Source organism: Palaemon carinicauda, chromosome 41 (assembly GCF_036898095.1).
Source record: "Palaemon carinicauda isolate YSFRI2023 chromosome 41, ASM3689809v2, whole genome shotgun sequence".
NCBI lineage: Eukaryota > Metazoa > Arthropoda > Malacostraca > Decapoda > Palaemonidae > Palaemon > Palaemon carinicauda.
In genome coordinates this window covers 51,193,590-51,213,440 of record NC_090765.1, presented here as the reverse complement: position 1 = coordinate 51,213,440, position 19,851 = coordinate 51,193,590, and the positions used below count along the sequence as shown (strand labels likewise).

The following is a 19,851-nucleotide window of genomic DNA, read 5'->3' as shown; positions in this document are numbered from 1 at the left end:
TGTACTACAACAAATGTGGCTGAAAAGAGAAAAACTAGTGAAAATAAGAAACACGCAAAACTAAAAGACACAGAGGCGCCGATGCAAAGGCGAAGCCTCAACGTGAATTTGATCTGATTTGAGCTTACGGTTTTGCAACGGCCCATTTTCTATTCGCTTGTTTATTTGTCTTGTGTTAGTCTTATTTTCTATTTTCATCACATTAAAAAATAATATGATTTTATCTTTTAAATATGATGAAATTGAATAAAACTTTTCGTATTCATGACCAAACTCCTGCCGGACTCTGCAAGAAGACGAGTACGGTAGCGGCTGACAAGCAGGGTTGCCATTCGTACGATAATTATAGTACGTGTACGATTATTTTGGGTCCGGTACGATGTACGATACATACCTAAGGTATAAACAATGTAGGTGTGTGTGGGTTTAATTAAACAATTATACTAAAATCTTTTGAAATAAGTCAATCATGTAACACCCTAATAATTATATTGAAACTGTGTACGATAATTTTGGTTGAAAAACGACAATTTTAGGGCTCATGTACAATAATTCAGTCGAAATCATCTGGCAACCCTGCTGACAAGGTTTATTTCCTGTACTTTGTTTGTGTTAAACTGTGTACAGCGAAGTCACGTATCTTGGACAAGGGTAAATTTACCAGACAGTTGATTCACGACACCAGTATTACATACAGAAGTGGTTTTGGCGATATATTGTCTAATTTTAGGAATTATTAATAAGTTGTCAATGTTTAAAACTTTGTCTAACTTAACCATTTCGATCTGGTTGAGATAAGTCTTGGGCCATTTAGGTGAAGCATTTTCTCAAGTCTTGCCTCATGTTTTATATGACATTGGATCATATTTAAAGCCAATTCGTAGGTAGATATACAAATAGCCAGATAGATTAAAATTGGTTTAATTGTTACTAGTAGGGTAGCTTGATTGATTTAAATATGGTTAATATTTTTAGATTTTCTTAACATATAAGTGCTTATAACATGTCTATATAGTTGTAGTCGGGTTTTATTATAGTTACGGAGGGAAAAAGATTTTCTACCAAAAAACAAAGGTTTCCTGTGGGAAAATGTCGGTTTTCTTCGAAATGGATACTTATTTTAACTGCCAGTAAAAACTTACAGTACCGTGTCTAAGAAATCATAATCAATGAGGTTAGCGTACGCAGTTCAGCATGTACCGCTTGCCAGTACATATGTGCTTGACGATTTTTTTTTCTGCGAGCGAAGTGAGCACACAACGGAGACAAAACCCATCAGATTTCTTAAAAACATCCTTATTCTTAGACGGTCTAATATTTTTTCGTTTATTTGCTTTTGAAATAAAGGTAAAATTCAGTGAAAGCAGATTATTTAATACAGGTGGAACTATTTTTTCTGTTTAAAATGTTCCATCCGTAAATATAATTTTGCCTGTAGAGTTGCATAGGCTAGTGCAATGAAAATGATAATAGCCTGGAAAGTTTTAGTTTTTAATATTTATTTTTAGTAATGCGATTATATACTTCTTCTAGCCAGATACACGAGCCATGTGTTCTAACTATATACTTCATATTGCTTTTTAAGTATCTAACCATTATTGTTATATTGGTACACATGTTTTTGTTTCCCCACCACCTATTTAAATCAGTAATGCAGAAACCTGGTATATGGTGGAATACTTATTTCAAGGGCTGCTTTTTTGGTCCTATACTGCAGGAAATCCTTACTTTCTGAGTATTTCCTTTTGTCATATACATTCTAAAGCAGTCGGTATTTCAAACTGCATATTGCTCGTTTACTGTCAAATCCATATCATTGAAGCACTTAGAAAACAAGAAAGTGTTCAGTACCTAGTAAATGGGTATAATACATCCTGCAGTACAGTAATAGCAAATATGTGTCACATCAAAACTAGTAATAATACAGTTATGGGGGCTTTTGTATATCAGCGGCCAATTCCTCCCGCATGCAAAAAAAAAATGAACAATTAACCTGTATTTTCCCCCTTAACCTAACCTAGAAGCTATGTCCTTACCTAACAGGGGTGGCTAATGCCCGCAACCCCCCTTACACTGCCGTATTCTTAGTTGCATGTCATCATACATACTGGTGGCCACTCTCATACATACACCCTCAGTTATGTATTGTGGGAAATCTCGGGTGATAGGTTAGAAGGAAAAGATAATGAGTGCAAAGCCCCACCCAACTAACCTAACCCAGGTTGCCGGGTGATCGTCTATACTAATCAAGTGGCTTCGCTCCCTCTGACCCCCTGTCACCTAACATGATCTAAAACCCCATACCACTTATTGTAGTAACCTTAGAAAACAGTCGGTAAATATGTATAGTTAATGTATCCAATAATCATTTCGGGAATATAAAAGTGTGTTCCTGGTGTATTTATATGAGTTTTGATAAATTCCTGTTGTCAATATTATCGGAAACTTGTATTTTTCAAGTTGTAAGGCTGACTGAAAAAAACATTTTATTAGAAAAACCAACACAGGGATACAACCTAACCTAAAATTCCTCCTCCCTACGAACCCCCCAAGGACTCTGTATCCTTACCTTAAATGTGTGTCTTTTCGGTTATGTCATATCCCTGTGTTGGCTTTCCTAATTAGATATGCTTTTCCATGCTTCTCTTGAGTTTCAATCGTTCTTATAACATGAGAAATTAAGTTTTTTAGTTATCAACGTTAAGATTATTTAACCCACTTAGAAATACAGTGCTAACCCTGCTTATTTTCTTCAAAATGGAAATGGCTATAGATTAGGAATGATCACAAGTACTTTCTGCCCAAGCAAGAAAAACGAATGAACTTTTAAAATGCCATAGGTAACATTTCTTGTAAGTAAAGGTAGGATATAAGCCATATACTGAAGTGGTTTTGAATGAGCACTTGAAAGGTGATTGCAAATGGCAATTAAGCTCTAATGGTAAAAGAAATGGGAAATGAAAATGTGCATTCAATTGAGTTAGTTTTTAATTAAATGAATTTCTTGAGTATTACTTCCACCAACGAAATTGGGAGGAGGTTATGGTTTCACCTCTGTTTGTGTGTGTTTGTTTATGAACAGGATCCTGTCAACAATACTGGAGATGTGTCATATATAAACTATGAAGAGAGACTTGCATGTAGTGAATGTTCTTCCGAGTGTTTTTATCAGCCTTCAGCTACTGTAGGCTATATTGTTTTCTTCCTTTTACTTTTCATCTGATCTTTTTTTATCTCTTTTGATTCAGATTCATACTTTCTCTTGTATTTCCCTTTCGTCAGTTTTACACATTTTCAATATTAAACTTACCCGATAATCATGTAGCTGTCAACTCCGTTGCCCGACAGAATTCTATGGAGGGATACGCCAGCTATCACAATACTAGAAGGGGGTGTACTTACCAGCGCCACCTGTGGCCAGGTACTCAAGTACTTCTTGTTGACACCTCCTCAATTATTCCTCTGTCGTGCTTCCGGCAAGACGTTCTGGGATACGCTTATGATCTTCGAGTTTGTTCACGGCTAATTGGTGAAGTATTCTCTCAGATTTCGGCTGTCGCATTACTGGAAACCTTCTTATATTAGCTAGATAGCTTTTATATAGTCCTGAATAACGATCTTTTGCTTGATTTTGGAAACCCCTTTGGCTAACTCTTTGGATTCAAGATGTCTGACATTTCGCAAGCCCCCTCCCATAGACGATGTAGGTCTTGCAATAGGCGTTTGTTCCGTAACCGAAATACAAACCACGCTATTTACAAAGGGTTATTACTTTTAGCGTAGCTGAAATGGCGAGCCATTAGAATTTAACGAGGGTGTATTACCCCCGCGCTAGTTAGCGGGGGGGTAGGGGAGTGGTAGCTAGCTACCCCTCCTCCCCCTCACACACAGGTGAATACTCACTTTCACTTTTGGCTCGGACTGTGACAGACGTCTCTGTCTTGGTCCTCGCTTGGCAGCCATTGTCTGTTTTGTCTTTACTTAATCGCTTACTTTTCTTTTACTCAATATATATGTAAACATGTTTTCATGTTTGTATATATATTTGAGTATAGAAATAAGTAAGTTTCCTTTTCAGATGTGTGTGTGTAGTGTACGATATCTACGTGGAGGCCTCGGCAGTTAGGCCACCACGGCCTAATTTTATGGGTTGCGATCGAGTTTGACTTCGGTCTTTCTCTCTCTCTCTCCCTTGAGGTCGTTCACCCTTTTACTATGTTTTACTACGCCCTTGTAGCTTCCTTCCCGTGTGGGTGGGGTTGCTACGCCGTACATTTTGTCTCAATTAGTTTATGAATCTAATTGTAGTTGTTAATTTTTCAGCTTGTAGAACGATTCCTTTCGGGGTTTTCGTTTTTTTCTTTAGTGTTCATTCATTTTTAAATTACATTATTACATAGTTACATAATTATAATTGTTATAATTCTGTTTTGGTTACAGCTCTCCTTCCGCGAGTGTAAGTGGTTGTGAGGGCACGTGCCTGTTGTGTAATTCTTGTTCCTTTTCCTCGGGATTCCTCTTCGGAGCCTTCCCGGGGGAATGAATGTGTACTAATATTATTTGTTTTATTTTTTTACAGTTACCGATCTAGTTCGTTTCTGTAATAGAGCAACGGTGTGAGCTGTCTGGTTGAGTCCTGGGGATTCGGCTGTTGCTGCCTCCCCCCTTGTATTGTCGTCAGGGGCGTGTCTCCTTCTACTGGTAGTACTCCCGTGTCGACGGACAGCTCTCCAGTTCATTTTAGAACAGTCAGGAGGCTTGCCTCCTTGGGCGGATAACTTTCCTTCCGAGGGAAGTTTTTTTTTCCTGTCCAGGCTTGAGCTTTTCCTCTTTTGGGGGGTTCTTCTCTTGCCTTTTTTTCGTGCGACTATGCTCTTGGTGCTGAGCGGTCGCACCTGCAGTTTCGCTCAAGGGGCTGGGCAACTGCAGGAGCTCCTCTTCGGAGGATTGCCCCTTTTAGGTCACTGGCTGACCAGTCTCTTCCACGAAGTGTTTCTCTTTCGTTCGCGAGAGAGTACACTCATAGAGACTCCTCTTCGGAGGTTTCTTCTGTTGCTGTTGCTGTTGGCCTCCCTCGCCGTAAGGCCCTCCGTCCGCCTCGTCGTAAGGGCCTCTCATCTCCCTATAAGGGTGCTTGAGGCGCCTTTTTGAATCTCCGTTTGCAGCCTACAACTTCTTTTTCTCGATCTTCCGTCTTGGTGCAGATGGACAGCAGTCTAATCTCGTCTTCCGACGGGCAACGGTCTTCCCGACGGACAACGGTCTTCCCGACGGACAGCGGTCTTCCGACGGACATCAGTCTCCCGGCGGACAACGATCCCTTCGGGGCAAAGGGTTGCCCCCACGGGGGTTCTTCCCTTGCGTGTCAGGGTTTCCCTGCGCGCCCTTCTGTTCGTCAGCGCTCTCCTGTTCGTCAGCGCTTTCAAGATGATCTTCCCTGCGGTTCTTGTTACGTGCCCTGTGCGCCCACGTTCGCCCTCGCGATCTAGAACTTCGGTTCAGGTCGGGGTCAAGGACTCTTCTTTGCGCAGGCTTCCACGCGTAGCCTTCTGCTCGTCAGCGATCATCAGCTCGTCAGCGATCATCAGCTCGCCAGCGATCGTCAGCTCGTCAGCGATCATCAGCTCGCCAGCGATCTCCGGATCGCCCACGTGTGTTACAGCTGGCACGCCAACGTTCTCCAACACTTCTGAAGGAACATGGTTCGCCAGCTACTAGCTCAACTGCGGATGCTGATCGCCATCGCGCGACCCTCAACTGCGGATGCTGATCGCCATCGCGCGACCCTCAACTGCGGATGCTGATCGCCATCGCGCGACCCTCAACTGCGGATGCTGATCGCCATCGCGCGACCCTCAACTGCAGATGCTGATCGCCATCGCGCGACCCTCAACTGCGGATGCTGATCGCCATCGCGCGACCCTCAACTGCGGATGCTGATCGCCATCGCGCGACCCTCAACTGCGGATGCTGATCGCCATCGCGCGACCCTCAACTGCGGATGCCCTCATCGCACAATCCAGAACGATCGCCCTCATGCGGATGCTGATCACCATCGCACCCTTTCACGCGATCATTTACCTGCGCATGCTGCTCGCCATCGCACAACCCTGAACGATTGCCCGCTTACGCATGCTGCTCCTCATCGCACCACCCTGAACGATCGCCCTCCTGCAGATGCTGATCACCATCGCACCCTTTCACGCGATCATTCACCTGCGCATGCTGCTCGCCATCGCACAACCCTGAACGATTGCCCGCTTACGCATGCTGCTCCTCATCGCACAACCCTGAACGATCGCCCTCTTGCGGATGCTGATCACCATCGCACCCTTTCACGCGATCATTCACCTGCGCATGCTGCTCGCCATCGCACAACCCTGAACGATTGCCCGCTTACGCATGCTGCTCCTCATCGCACCACCCTGAACGATCGCCCTCCTGCAGATGCTGATCACCATCGCACCCTTTCACGCGATCATTCACCTGCGCATGCTGCTCGCCATCGCACAACCCTGCACGATTGCCCGCTTACGCATGCTGCTCCTCATCGCACAACCCTGAACGCTCGCCCTCTTGCGGATGCTGATCACCATCGCACCCTATCACGCGATCATTCACCTACACATGCTGCTCGCCATCGCTTACCGCCAGCGATCTTCTTCACCTACGCGGCAGCACGATCCCTCGCCGTCACGCCCATTCGCCTGCGTGCCCGCGCGATCGCTCGCCTGCGCGCCCGCGCGATCGCTCGCCTGCGCGCCCGCGCGATCGCTCGCCTGCGCGCCCGCGCGATCGCTCGCCTGCGCGCCCGCGCGATCGCTCGCCTGCGCGCCCGCGCGATCGCTCGCCTGCGCGCCCGCGCGATCGCTCGCCTGCGCGCCCTCGCGACCGCTCGCCTGCGCGCCCGCGCGACCACTCGCCTGTGCGCCCGCGCGACCATTCGCCTTTGCGCGACCGTTCGCCCTCGCGCGACCATAGTTCGCGGCGAATTCCACAGCCGGTGGTAGCAGCAGGGACGCGTGCTCCTAGGCGGCACTCGGGATCACCTCCATCCAAGCACAGGTTGGTAGTGCAGGACGAAGACAGGTCAGTACAGCATTCTTCCCACCTTCTTTTCAGGCAGGAACCGTCGTGTCCTCTCCAAAGGATCGCCCGATCCCTTTCACCTTAGCGAGGATTTCGGACTCTGTGTCCTTGGAGCAGCAGACATGGTTTGATCCGCTGGCACGGGCGTTAATGAGGGTTATGAAACCAGCACTCACCGGCCAGGGTAACAAACCAGCGGCTGTCTCTCCTACGCTGAAGAGAAAGAGAGGAGTGGACTTCGTGGTGACTTCCCCCAGGGCGAAGTTGGTTCCCAAGAGGTCGGTCTCGAGGGTCCCCTCTCCTGCACGAGTACTCTCTCCTTCTCCCGCCCTGGAAGGATTTTTGGCGGGGGGGCTTTCCGTTGAAGATTTCTCCATCGGACAAGGGGTGACTGCTTACCTCTTCCTCTGGGAGCTTACCAGGTTCTTTCCCTCCTCGGTTACGGCCCGAGGTTTGGTTCAAGGAAGCTACAGGAAGATCAAGGGTACTTTCCTCCTCTCGAGCTCAGGCACCTTGGCCTTTCGTCGTTAAGTATCTACTTGCGGACAAGCTCGATGTTGTACCATCTGGACGCACTGACTGAAGGCTTCCTTCGGGTGTCTCATCTGTGGAGGTCAACGACCTCAGACACCCTTCCATCCTTGAGAAGAGTTTTGTCTTTGCCCAAGGACAGAGACTTAAACATCTGCTGTGCGGAGTAAATCGACTTCCGGTTTCACTCCTCCAAGGCGCTTTCTTCCAGACTCTGCAGGGCTCCAGCTCCCTTTTCTTTCAACCACGTCGGCCTAAGTTATCGGCTACGACAACTGGGACAAGGTGTCCAATTGCAGTTTCCTCCTGTCAGGAACAGATGGCACGGGAGACTCCCCCGGGGGGGCATAGTCCTAAAAGGAGTTCACGAACTCTAGGATTGCAGGTTTTTTCGCTGGGAGGATGCTTAAGGTTACTCATCCGAATGACAGCTTCCCGATGCCCATTCCCGCACAATCTCTGTGAGTAGCCAAGGATATCGCGCCTGCCGTCTCTGTCAGCGAATTCAGTGTCTCTGAACCTCTATGCCATAGCATCAGCAGAGTTGCCCGGTTGGGCAGAATGATCCATACCTTAGGCGAAGGTCTTCCTTAGGATCATCGACGGCTTCACCCCCGGCCCCCTCAGTCGATCCTTTCTTGTAAGGAAGGATCTGAGAGGGGATGTCCATAGTCGACCTCTCAGCCCTGATCAAGTTTGTCGAACAAACTTCGGCCAGCGTAGACCAGCAGAATCGATCAGACTGGTAACGAGGCGACAGGACTCCTTTAACCCAGGATCGGAAGGACGGGTACTTTCAGTTTCCATTCCATCCATCTTCCAGGGTGCTCGTCGAATTCAGCCTAAACTGCAAGTATTCCTGCTTATGATGCAGTGTGGCTATCCCGCCGTGGCATAGCAGGTTTGTTTCCCCAGAGAACTCTCCCTGCCTTCCTCTTGGCCGCTCAGGTGCAGACTTCCGCCTCCTCTGCTGTTTGGAGGGCTGGTCAACTCCGGTAGGCTCGGGTTTCGACCTTCTTCAGCGCCGGGAAAAGCTTCCGAATGCTGACCATGAGTGTGGGCTCATGGTATTTTGCTTGGAGCCTTCTCTTCCTCTGCCTCAACATCTGGAGTATCTGGCCATGATATTGAGTCAACCGCCTTACCACGTTGGAAACCCCGCTTCTCGTCCGTCCAGCGAGGTTAAGCAACGTCGGTACTTGGATGGGTGACCACCTGGGGACGCCAGATTCTGTTACCACATCCTCCGAGCCTTCCTTTCGGTTGACTGTGGCAAGACTGAGGAGAGTCGCAGTACCTGTTCTCAGTCAAGCAGAGTTTTCAGCCCTACCTTGGAACGTTTCCTAGTTCTTCTTTCCTCATTGACCCGTTTATAGTCCGAACGGTCGCCTCAGGATAAGTTCCATGTGGGGCGATCCAAGTTCCGGTGGCTTCAGGCAATGTTTAACCGGACTCCCTGGCCCTATGGGACCAGCGGAACTATTAAACCTGCAATGGGTGTTGACCTATGGAGCCTCTTGATGGTAGTGGATATTCTCGTCCTTTCCCCACATTCTTGATGCGGTTCTCGGACTCGTCAAAGGAAAGGGGGGGGGGCATGTTCCGGTCCAGGCCTATGGTCAAGACCTGAAGGATACCTCTCCATCATTCAGGCAGGCTTAAGGGCCTTAGTCTGGCCCCTCTTCAGATCCTACCGCTCCTGCCAAGTCGCCCCGTTGCGTGTCGACTTCATGCTAACCAGCAGGGGACGCATTTTCACACCTTCACATCTTGCAGTAGAGATACCGGGATGATTGAGATTCTCTCAATTCCACCATCGGCTCTCTCATTCCAGGCAGGGGAATGTTTCTCTCAGTCTATCCGAGCAGAGCCTCATAGAGAGAGTGTACCTAAGGGTCTTTGACCTTGGGTAACCAGCAAGTGCTGGTCTGGGGGACCTGATCGCGACAGCTTGGAACCTCAAGCTTCCGCTAGTTTTCCCCCCAGTCTCAGACCCCGAGACTCTGGCAAGATGCATTCCGGTGATGGTGGGACAACTTCGACGCCTGCGTCTTCCCTCCTTTTTGTCTGCGGACAATGGGTCTCAACAAAACCAGGTTGTCTGTCAACCTTTCAATGGGAGAGCTCCACTGGGACTATGCGCAGAACGGTTTCTGGACCCTCTGCTTCCCCTGACGGAACTCCCGGGAGAGCTTCTCCCACGGCACAGACTACTCAAGCAACCACACTGCGACATCTCTCCCGAACCGGGGCGTCGCTTCGGCTTCATGCCTGGAGACACTACGCTTCCTCCTCTAGAAGAGACAACCCGCTACAGTCGCGGTACGGAGGTCGCGTCATCTGCGATAGTCATCCACAGGGGTCTCCCAGGCAAAGTGAAGAGTCTAAGGTGGTTGGTGCCGTGGGAGATATACCTCTTCCCGTGAGGCCTCTTCTCCAGCAATAACGGTCTTATTGCCTTTCGGCGGGAGGAAACTCCTTTCCGCTCTTGGCAATGAAGCCTGTCGCTCAGCCTTTCCCTGACCTTCAGGCTTAAAGGAATAACTTTTTCCTGCCCGCTGGATCTATCCTCGCTCATGCGAAGCTACGATCGTCCCTGCCCTAGTCGGAGGAAGACCTCCAACTTGGAGCATGGCTCGGACTTTTAGTCCTTTAAGAGATCTTCTCAAGACCCTTTTACGACAGGCCTCGGATGGTATTCCGCCTTGGGTCTTCTGCTCACTCTGGCCACGGCCAGTGTGTAAGCAATCTTCTTGGTCTCTTACTACTCCCCCCCTTTCTAAGGAAGAGGGGAAGGCAACATTCAGGCTCGCTCCTGAGTTGTTGGCTAGACTCAGAATCTGAGGGTCCCGACCCTTCGGTCCGATTCATTCAAGATTTTGAGTCTCCATTCTATGTCTGATGTCCCAAGACCTTCTCTTTCTTGCCAGTACAGGAATCGAGAGGTTAGCGCTGGGAACAGCTGCAGTTTGGCCTCAGTTGCAGCCGATTTGGGAACACAAGGAGGACATGGGGGGAGAGTCACCAGTATACCTCTTCAGCCCGGACTCAAGGACATTCATCTCGACCTGTCTTCAGACCCTCCCCCGTCACGTCGCCCTACAGCACGATGTTGGATACATCGCAACGTCCCTCGCCTTCGAGTAATACTACTCTGTGACGCAGGTGCTACAAGCTGGAGTCTGGAAGCGTCTGATGACCTTCGCAGCCCGCTTCCTGCAGGGCGTGACCCACAGGAGTCTCGATACGTTTTCTATCGCTCTGTGGTGGCTACACAACAGCTGGTCTAACCTCAGGCTCCTTTTTGGACAGGTAGCAGAAGGTTGAGGGCATTGTTATCAGGTTTTAGTCTGCATGAACGAAAGAAGTATGTCTGGCCCTTACTTCTTTCTTCATCATCCCCTCTACGGGGAAGCAGCATCCTGGTCTCTGCATAGCTGACCTCGAACCTCTGCAGGTAAACCATGCTTCCTTGTGTTCCGAGTATTGAGTCAATACTGTCGCGTCCCCCATACCCTGACGAGGTGGTATTGGGAACGTCCTAACCCAGAGTTCCTTCTGGAACTCCAGGTCAACTGCCTAGGACGGGTCACACTTCTTCCTTCACACACAAGCTTACGTAGGCCACATAGTTCCTTGCGGTGCAAGGAACTTGTGAGGTGCAGGGACTCCTTTTCTCGAGTGCGACTCACTCGGATTCTGAGTCCCCGGGTAAAGCCAAAGCCAGTATGGCTGGGGACTTTCCACCCTTCCTAAGGGATAAGTCACCCTTTGTAAATAGCGTGGTTTGTATTTCGGTTACGGAACAAATGACAAATTCGAAGATAATTTGTATTTTTCCTAACCATACAAACCTTAGCTATTTACACATATTTGCCCGCCAGCCCTGTCCCCCAAGACAAGTCCTACCTCTAAGTGAAAGTGAGTATTCACCTGTGTGTGAGGGGGAGGAGGGGTAGCTAGCTACCACTCCCCTACCCCCCCGCTAACTAGCGCGGGGGTAATACACCCTCGTTAAATTCTAATGGCTCGCCATTTCAGCTACGCTAAAAGTAATAACCCTTTGTAAATAGCTAAGGTTTGTATGGTTAGGAAAAATACAAATTATCTTCGAATTTGTCATATTCCGAAGGCCTCGGTAGATCCTCACACCGCTTGTTCTGACTGTAGGGACAGGCCCTGTCAGTTAGAAAATCGATGTGAGGAATGCGCCGGACTTTCGGAACTGGAATTTGTCCGTCTTTTAAAATATTCATCTAAGTTAGAGAGAGGTAGAGTTAGGAGGAGTTCTTCTCACTCTTCAATGTTTTCCTCACCTCATGATCCCCTACCTTTTCCTACCCCTGTAGTGGCTACCCCCGAACCTACTGTTTGCCCTCCGCCTGATATGTCTGTTGTTTTGCGTGCTATTCAGGCCTTAGGCGATAAAGTAGAGTCAGTGGTAAGTGACCATAAGTCTCTGATGGCCGAAGTTAAGGAACTTAAGGTCAAGAGTGCAGTGGGTGGAGTTAGTGCCAGTGCTGTGACGAGTGCTAGTGTCAGTGCAGTGCCAAGTGCTAGTGTCAGTGCCAGTGTGGTGCGTGAGGATTCTTCTGTGCGAGCCAGTCGTCCTCCCAGTCCGGGACCTCTTGCAAGCTCCCATGCCCAGGGGAGAAGCAATGTCGAAGGGCATAAGGGTTCGGCAGGCCTTGTTAGGCGCACAGAAGTTTCCTCGGTGGTTGCGGGCGTGTCTTCCAAAGACCGTCACTCCCACCCGCAGACGATTGAGCCCGTCTTTTTCTCGTCCGCTGATCATCTGTCAGGGAAGAAACGTTGGTCTCAGGTCTCGAGACCACTTAAACGCAGAGTCCAGTCCGCGAGTGCTCAGCCAGGTTGCAGTCATTGGCTCAGCTCTGACTCGCCGCAGTCATCTGTCGACTGCACTCCGCCCAAGAGGAGTAAGGTTCTGCCACAACAGAGCTCGACTGTCGACCCTAAGTGGACTCTACTACAGTCCATGCAAGCACAGCTTTCGGACTTGATGCGTGAGTGTCGGGCTGAGAGTGTTGCTCCTCCGCCTCCGCCTACACTCCCTCCGCCTGCGCTCGCTCCGCCTGCGCTTGCTCCGCCTGATCGCAGTACCACCTGCCAGGCGTACGATGTTGAGCCACGGTCTGAGTTTGCTGTTCCCAGTGGTGTTCAGCCTCCGCCTTCTTTAAGGCAACCTTTGCTATGGGATCAGGAGGATTATACCTCTCTTCCTCCGCCTCCCTTTGCTGCTCCACCAGTGGTGCAACTCTTGGCTGAGGTACAACAACCTCTCCCGTCCATGAGTCAGTCTCCTCAGCTCTCGCTGCAGCGAGCTCAACCATCCACAAGGCAAGCTCCACTACACCTTGGCCTTGTGCCTCAGGAGCCTCAGCTTGCGAGACATTTACCTTGTTCTGCGCAGCCTCAACCTCATTACGCTCCGCTCACACCACAGGAACAGGAACTTGCTACTCCGCTTCCACCAACCGCTCAGCAAGCGCAATCCTTGGGTTCAACCGCTCATGCTAGGAGTCAGCCTCCTCCACCCATGCGCCTTCCTTCTGCTTCGTCTGCTATTCAGCCTTTGCAGTCTGAGCCTCAGGTTCTCCCTCAACAGTTACTTGAAGAGGAAACCACTACTATTGTGCCTACTCGTTCTGACTCTGCTGTTCAGCATTCTTGTCCGATACCTTCGCTACACTCTGGTGATGAGGCGTCTGATGATGAGGAGGCACACCTGGATCCCTCATCAGACTTGGATGAATCCAAGCCTTCTCCACAGTCTATTGACTTTCGTAAGGTCTTGGTTCTGCTTAGGGAGGTTTACCCAGACCACTTTGTCTCTGCTATTCCCCGCTCTCCGCCATCTGAGTTTTCGCTGGGCTTACAACAAGCTAAGTCCTCCTATACTAAGCTAGTCCTAGCAAGGTCCTCTAAGAGAGCATTAAGGATCTTAGGGGAGTGGCTGCAGTCTAAGCAACACCTAGGCAAGACTTCTTTCATGTTCCCGCCGACCAAGCTCACTTCGAAAGCGAGCGTTTGGTATGCCACAGGAGAAGCACCAGGCTTGGGAGTACCTGCCTCTGCCCAGGCTGACTTCTCAAGTCTGGTGGACTCGCCTCGGAGAACTGCAATGAGGCGCTCTAAGGTTTGCTGGACCTTCTCAGACCTTGATCACTTACTGAAAGGACTGTTTAGAGCATTTGAGATGTTCAACTTTCTTGACTGGTGCCTGGGGGCCCTCAGCAAGAAGACCTCTCCTGCGGACAAGGATTCTGCCATGCTATTAATGTCCTGCATGGATAAGGCCATTAGGGATGGATCTGGTGAGCTTGCGTCGATGTTTGTATCAGGGGTTTTGAAGAAAAGGGAACAGCTGTGTACCTTCCTTTCCTCCAGCATTACACCTTGCCAAAGGTCACAACTCCTTTTTGCTCCGCTCTCGAAGTTCCTCTTCCCTGAAGAGCTGGTTAAGGACTTGTCTGCTGCCCTGATACAAAAGGACACACACGATCTTGTAGCCTCATCGGCTCGTAAGTCTAAGGTTACTACCTCAGTCCCCAAGACTTATCGCTCACCAGTGGCTGATACCCCTGCGACGAGGTTCATACCGCCCTTTCGTGGTAGAGCCCCCAGCCGAGGAAGCTCCCGTCCAGACTCTTTCAGGAGCAAGTCCAGGAAAGGCTCCAGGACATCTAAAGGTAAACACTGACTCTCCGCATCTCCAGACAGCAGTAGGAGCCAGGCTCAAGATCTTCTGGCGAGCCTGGGAGAAGAGAGGTGCAGACGCCCAGTCTGTCAGTTGGCTGAGGAACGGTTACAGGATTCCATTCTGCCTCAAACCACCTCTGACCACATCACCCATCAACCTCTCTCCCAACTACAAAGAAGAGGACAAGAGGCTAGCATTGCACCAGGAGGTGTCGCTACTTGTGCAGAAGAAGGCAGTGGTTATAGTCCGGGACCATCAATCCCCGGGCTTCTACAACCGTCTCTTTCTTGTGGCCAAGAAGACAGGAGGTTGGAGACCGGTGCTGGACGTCAGCGCGCTCAACGCGTATGTCACCAAGCAGACGTTCACGATGGAGACGACGAAGTCGGTCTTAGCAGCGGTCAGGCAGGAGGACTGGATGGTCTCGTTGGACTTGAAAGATGCCTACTTTCACGTTCCTATTCATCCAGACTCCCAACCTTTCCTGAGATTCGTTTTCGGAAAGGTTGTCTACCAATTCCAAGCCCTGTGTTTTGGCCTAAGCACAGCTCCTATGGTCTTTACTCATCTGATGAGGAATATAGCAAAATTCCTACACTTATCGGACATCAGAGCCTCCCTCTACTTGGACGACTGGCTGTTGAGAGCCTCCACGAGTCGTCGCTGTCTGGAGAATCTCAATTGGACTTTAGACTTAATCAGAGAACTGGGTCTATTAGTCAACATAGAAAAGTCTCAACTCATTCCCTCCCAATCCATTGTGTACCTGGGAATGGAGATTCGGAGTCAGGATTTTCGGGCTTTTCCTTCGGCCCCCAGGATAAGCCAAGCCCTAGAGTGCATCATGAGCATGCTGAAGAGGAGCAGTTGCTCGGTGAGACAGTGGATGAGTCTCACAGGGACCCTTTCATCACTGGCCCTGTTCGTCGAGCTAGGGAGACTCCACCTCCGCCCTCTTCAATTCCATCTTGCAGCTCATTGGGACAAGGGTTCGACTCTCGAAGCAGTCTCTATCCCTATTACCCAAGAGATGAAGACCACTCTCCTGTGGTGGAAGCACAACCTCCTTCTCAGGGAGGGTCTATCGTTGGCTATTCAGACCCCCAATCTTCATCTCTTCTCAGATGCATCGGACTCGGGCTGGGGTGCGACCTTGAACGGACGGGAATGCTCGGGAACGTGGAACGAAGAACAGGGATTACTCCACATCAACTGCAAGGAGCTACTAGCAGTTCATTTAGCCCTGTTGAACTTCAAGTCCCTCCTGCTAGGCAAAGTGGTGGAGGTGAACTCAGACAATACCACAGCCTTGGCTTACATCTCCAAGCAAGGAGGGACCCATTCGAGGAGCCTATACGAGATCGCAAGGGACCTCCTCATTTGGTCAAGAGGTCTAAACCTCTCTCTGGTCACGAGGTTCATTCAGGGCGATATGAACGTCTCAGCAGATCGCCTAAGCAGAAGGAATCAGGTCATTCCCACGGAATGGACCCTCCACAAGAGTGTGTGCAACAGACTTTGGACCTTGTGGGGTCAGCCTACCATAGATCTGTTTGCCACCTCCATAACCAAGAGACTTCCGCTGTACTGTTCCCCTGTTCCAGACCCTGCAGCAGTTCATGTGGATGCTTTTCTACTGAACTGGTCCCATCTCGACCTGTACGCATTCCCACCGTTCAAGATAATAAACAAAGTTCTGCAGAAATTCCTCTCGCACGAAGGGACACGGCTGACGCTGGTTGCTCCCCTTTGGCCTGCAAGAGAATGGTTCACAGAGGTACTTCAATGGCTAGTCGACATCCCCAGGACTCTACCTCTAAGAGTGGACCTTCTACGTCAACCTCACGTAGACAGGTTGCACCCAAACCTCCACGCTCTTCGGCTGACTGCCTTCAGACTGTCGAAAGATTCGCTAGAGCTAGAGGCTTTTCGAAGGAGGCAGCCAGTGCGATTGCCAGAGCGAGAAGGGTTTCCACTCGTAGAGTCTACCAGTCTAAGTGGGAGGTCTTCCGAAGCTGGTGTAGAGCCAATTCAATATCCTCTACCAATACCTCTGTGACCCAAATAGCTGACTTCCTTCTACATCTTAGGAATGAGAGATCCCTTTCAGCCCCTACGATTAAAGGATATAGGAGTATGTTGGCTTCAGTTCTCCGCCACAGAGGTTTGGACCTTTCTTCCAACAAGGACCTTCAAGACATTCTTAAGTCTTTTGAGACGTCTAAAGAGCGTCGTCTATCCACTCCAGGCTGGAACCTAGACGTAGTCTTAAGGTTCCTTATGTCTCCTAGGTTCGAACCTCTCCAGTCAGCTTCCTTCAAGGACCTTACCCTCAAGACTCTCTTTCTCGTCTGCCTTGCAACAGCTAAGAGAGTCAGTGAGATTCATGCCTTCAGCAAGAACATTGGTTTCACGACCGAATCTGCAACATGTTCTTTTCAGCTTGGATTCCTAGCAAAGAACGAACTTCCTTCACGTCCTTGGCCTAGATCGTTTGAAATACCTAGCCTCTCCAACATGGTAGGTAACGAACTAGAGAGAGTTCTTTGCCCTGTCAGAGCTCTCAAATTTTATCTTAAGAGGTCTAAACCTCTTCGAGGACAGTCAGAAGCCTTATGGTGTGCCATCAAGAAACCTTCGAGGCCCATGTCCAAGAATGGGGTTTCATATTATATAAGGCTTCTGATTAGAGAAGCCCACTCTCACTTAAAGGAGGAAGACCTTGCATTGCTGAAGGTAAGGACCCACGAAGTAAGAGCCGTAGCTACTTCGATGGCCTTTAATAAAAACCGTTCTCTGCAGAGCATAATGGATGCAACCTATTGGAGGAGCAAGTCAGTGTTTGCATCATTTTATCTGAAAGATGTCCAGTCTCTTTACGAGAACTGCTACACCCTGGGACCATTCGTAGCAGCGAGTGCAGTAGTAGGTGAGGGCTCAGCCACTACATTCCCTTAATCCCATAACCTTTTTTAACCTTTCTCTTGAATGCTTTTATTGTTGTTTTTATGGTTGTTACGGTAGGCTAAGAATCCTTCCGCATCCTTTTGATTTGGCGGGTGGTCTATTCATTCTTGAGAAGCGCCTGGGTTAGAGGTTTTGTAGAGGTCCTTTAGTAGGGGTTGCAACCCCATATACTTTGGCACCTTTGGGTTGATTCAGCCTCCAAGAGGAACGCTGCGCTCAGTAAGGAAGACGAACTTAAAAAAGAGGCAGAGTAACGGTTCAATTCGACTTCCTTACCAGGTACTTATTATTTCATTGTTATTTGAGATAACTGTTATATGAAATATGGGATACTTAGCTATCCTTTAATCTTGTACACTGGTTTTCACCCACCCCCCTGGGTGTGAATCAGCTACATGATTATCGGGTAAGTTTAATATTGAAAAATTTTATTTTTATTAGTAAAATAAATTTTTGAATATACTTACCCGATAATCATGATTTAATCGACCCTCCCTTCCTCCCCAGAGAGAACCAGTGGACCGAGGAATAATTGAGGAGGTGTCAACAAGAAGTACTTGAGTACCTGGCCACAGGTGGCGCTGGTAAGTACACCCCCTTCTAGTATTGTGATAGCTGGCGTATCCCTCCATAGAATTCTGTCGGGCAACGGAGTTGACAGCTACATGATTATCGGGTAAGTATATTCAAAAATTTATTTTACTAATAAAAATAACATTTTTAGGACAAACCATCAGGTCAGGTGTACAAGACTTGGGGGTGACTGGTTGATGTTGGTGAAGTCCATAAATTGGATTATTTAAATTTCCTTTTGTTTGTAAAGTCTAGATATTTTTTAGCAGCTGTAGTATTTCTATTATTACTGATATAAATTTGTCAGGTTATGGGATATCACATTAAAACCAAACCATTTAAATATTTTTTTATTTTCATTCTTATATATGTAAACAGTACTAATAGAGAATTATTCTCAAGTTAGGTTTTGCTTTGTAAATCTTAATGTGGAACTTATTTTATATTTTACTTTCATTCAGGTTTTGAAAATGAAATGGAGAGAGAGAATTTCCATTCTCTCAAGAAAGCGTCAACAAGTTCGGAATGGAGTTGTTGCTGCTGAAACTTCCGGAAGCAGGACATCTGCCTCCGGAACAAGTTACGATGCCAGGGATGACGTTGAGAAGACTTTGTCCCAGATCCGTCCTGTAATTGGACCAGATCACAAGAGTTATTATATTTTACTCCGAGGGAATGAGGACTCTTTCACTTGCATACAGCCGTCTAAGGAAGTGATAACGAGTTTAGACGAAGTAGTTAAGAATGTCGTTAGCAGTGTCAGTCAAGGTAGACCACAAGATGATGTTGCTTTACTGCCCTATGCAAGGACATCTAAAAATGTTGAGGCTAGGTCTTACAAAAATGCATCGAAAAAAGGTCCCAGTGAGAATAGAAAAGTTAGTGGTATGTCGTCTAGTGTTAAGAAGGAAATTAAAATTACCAGAACATTGGACTCCAGGTTGGAAGGCAATTTTCTAGGGACGGAAAATGTTGTGGAGAACGTTGTGTTGCATAGGAGAGTTCACTCTAAAGTAAATTCTGGTCTTAATGAGGTTAAGAAAACTAGTATTTCTGGTCGCACTTTAGTACAAAGCCATTCAGATCCCATTTCTAAATTATTGGGACCCAAAAGGCGTGATGGGTATTTGTGCAAGACTATTAAAAAGTCTACAAACAGAGAGGCTACATTGGAATTGGCAGCCAATTTGGAAAGAAAGCTGAGTAAAAACAGAAAATTAGAACATGTAGAATATGAGAATGCTCAGCATTTAGTACAAGTGAACCAAGACCATTTAGTACAAGGAAAAGTAGAACCTGTCTTGAGGTTACGTGAACCGTCGTGCCCTTGGAAGCCAGAATCTCTAGTACAAATGAGTAAAGTGTTTGGTAGTGTTAATGAGACAATTACATCTAAAACTGGTTTTCAAGAAGATGCAAAACCGTTGCCAGAAATTACACTTGTAGCGAAGGGGGATCATCTTTTAACCGACGAAGTTATTGCTGAGCAAGTGAAACCTTTGATTGAGTCTGAGACTTTGGTAAAAGGCGAGGACTCGCATGTTGTACTTACAAGGTAAGTTTGTTCCTAAGTGATTGCAAACCTTCGTCTTTTAATATAGGAGTATTGTCAGTTTTAGCTTGAAATGGCTGGTTAAACATAGGAGGGTAGCTAGGTAATTAAAGATGGCGTTACAGTATAGCCCCACCCACTCATATGACGCACTCAAGACCTTTGCTTTAGCCACCATCGCAGACAATTGCACTGGAGCAAGTTGGAGCAAATGTTTATATGTTGACGAGGCTGACATGAGTCTTTTTATAGTTTATATACGACATATCTGTTTTTGACGTTAATAATTTATATAGGACATATCTGTTTTGACGTTGTTACTGATTTCAGAATGATTTATTGGTAATTTATTCTCATCATTTATTTAATTCCTTGTTTCCTTTCCTCACTGGGCTATTTTTCTCTATTTGAGCCTTTG

The 19,851-nt window shown here is 47.9% G+C and overlaps 1 protein-coding gene across 2 annotated transcripts in view; it reads left to right on the top strand.

Moving 5' to 3' along the window:
• Positions 1-575: 575 nt before the first annotated feature.
• LOC137632633 (uncharacterized) overlaps positions 576-19,851 on the top strand; it is a 49,740-nt gene continuing 30,464 nt past the window's right edge. Inside the window, exons 1-2 of one of the 2 annotated variants that reach the window (XM_068364704.1) lie at positions 576-651; positions 18,343-19,436. In XM_068364704.1, the coding sequence (XP_068220805.1) occupies positions 18,352-19,436 (1,085 nt within the window). In that variant the 5' untranslated portion in view covers positions 576-651; positions 18,343-18,351. Of the gene's footprint in view, positions 709-18,342; positions 19,437-19,851 lie in introns of both variants that reach the window. The other variant, XM_068364705.1, reaches the window with a different exon arrangement.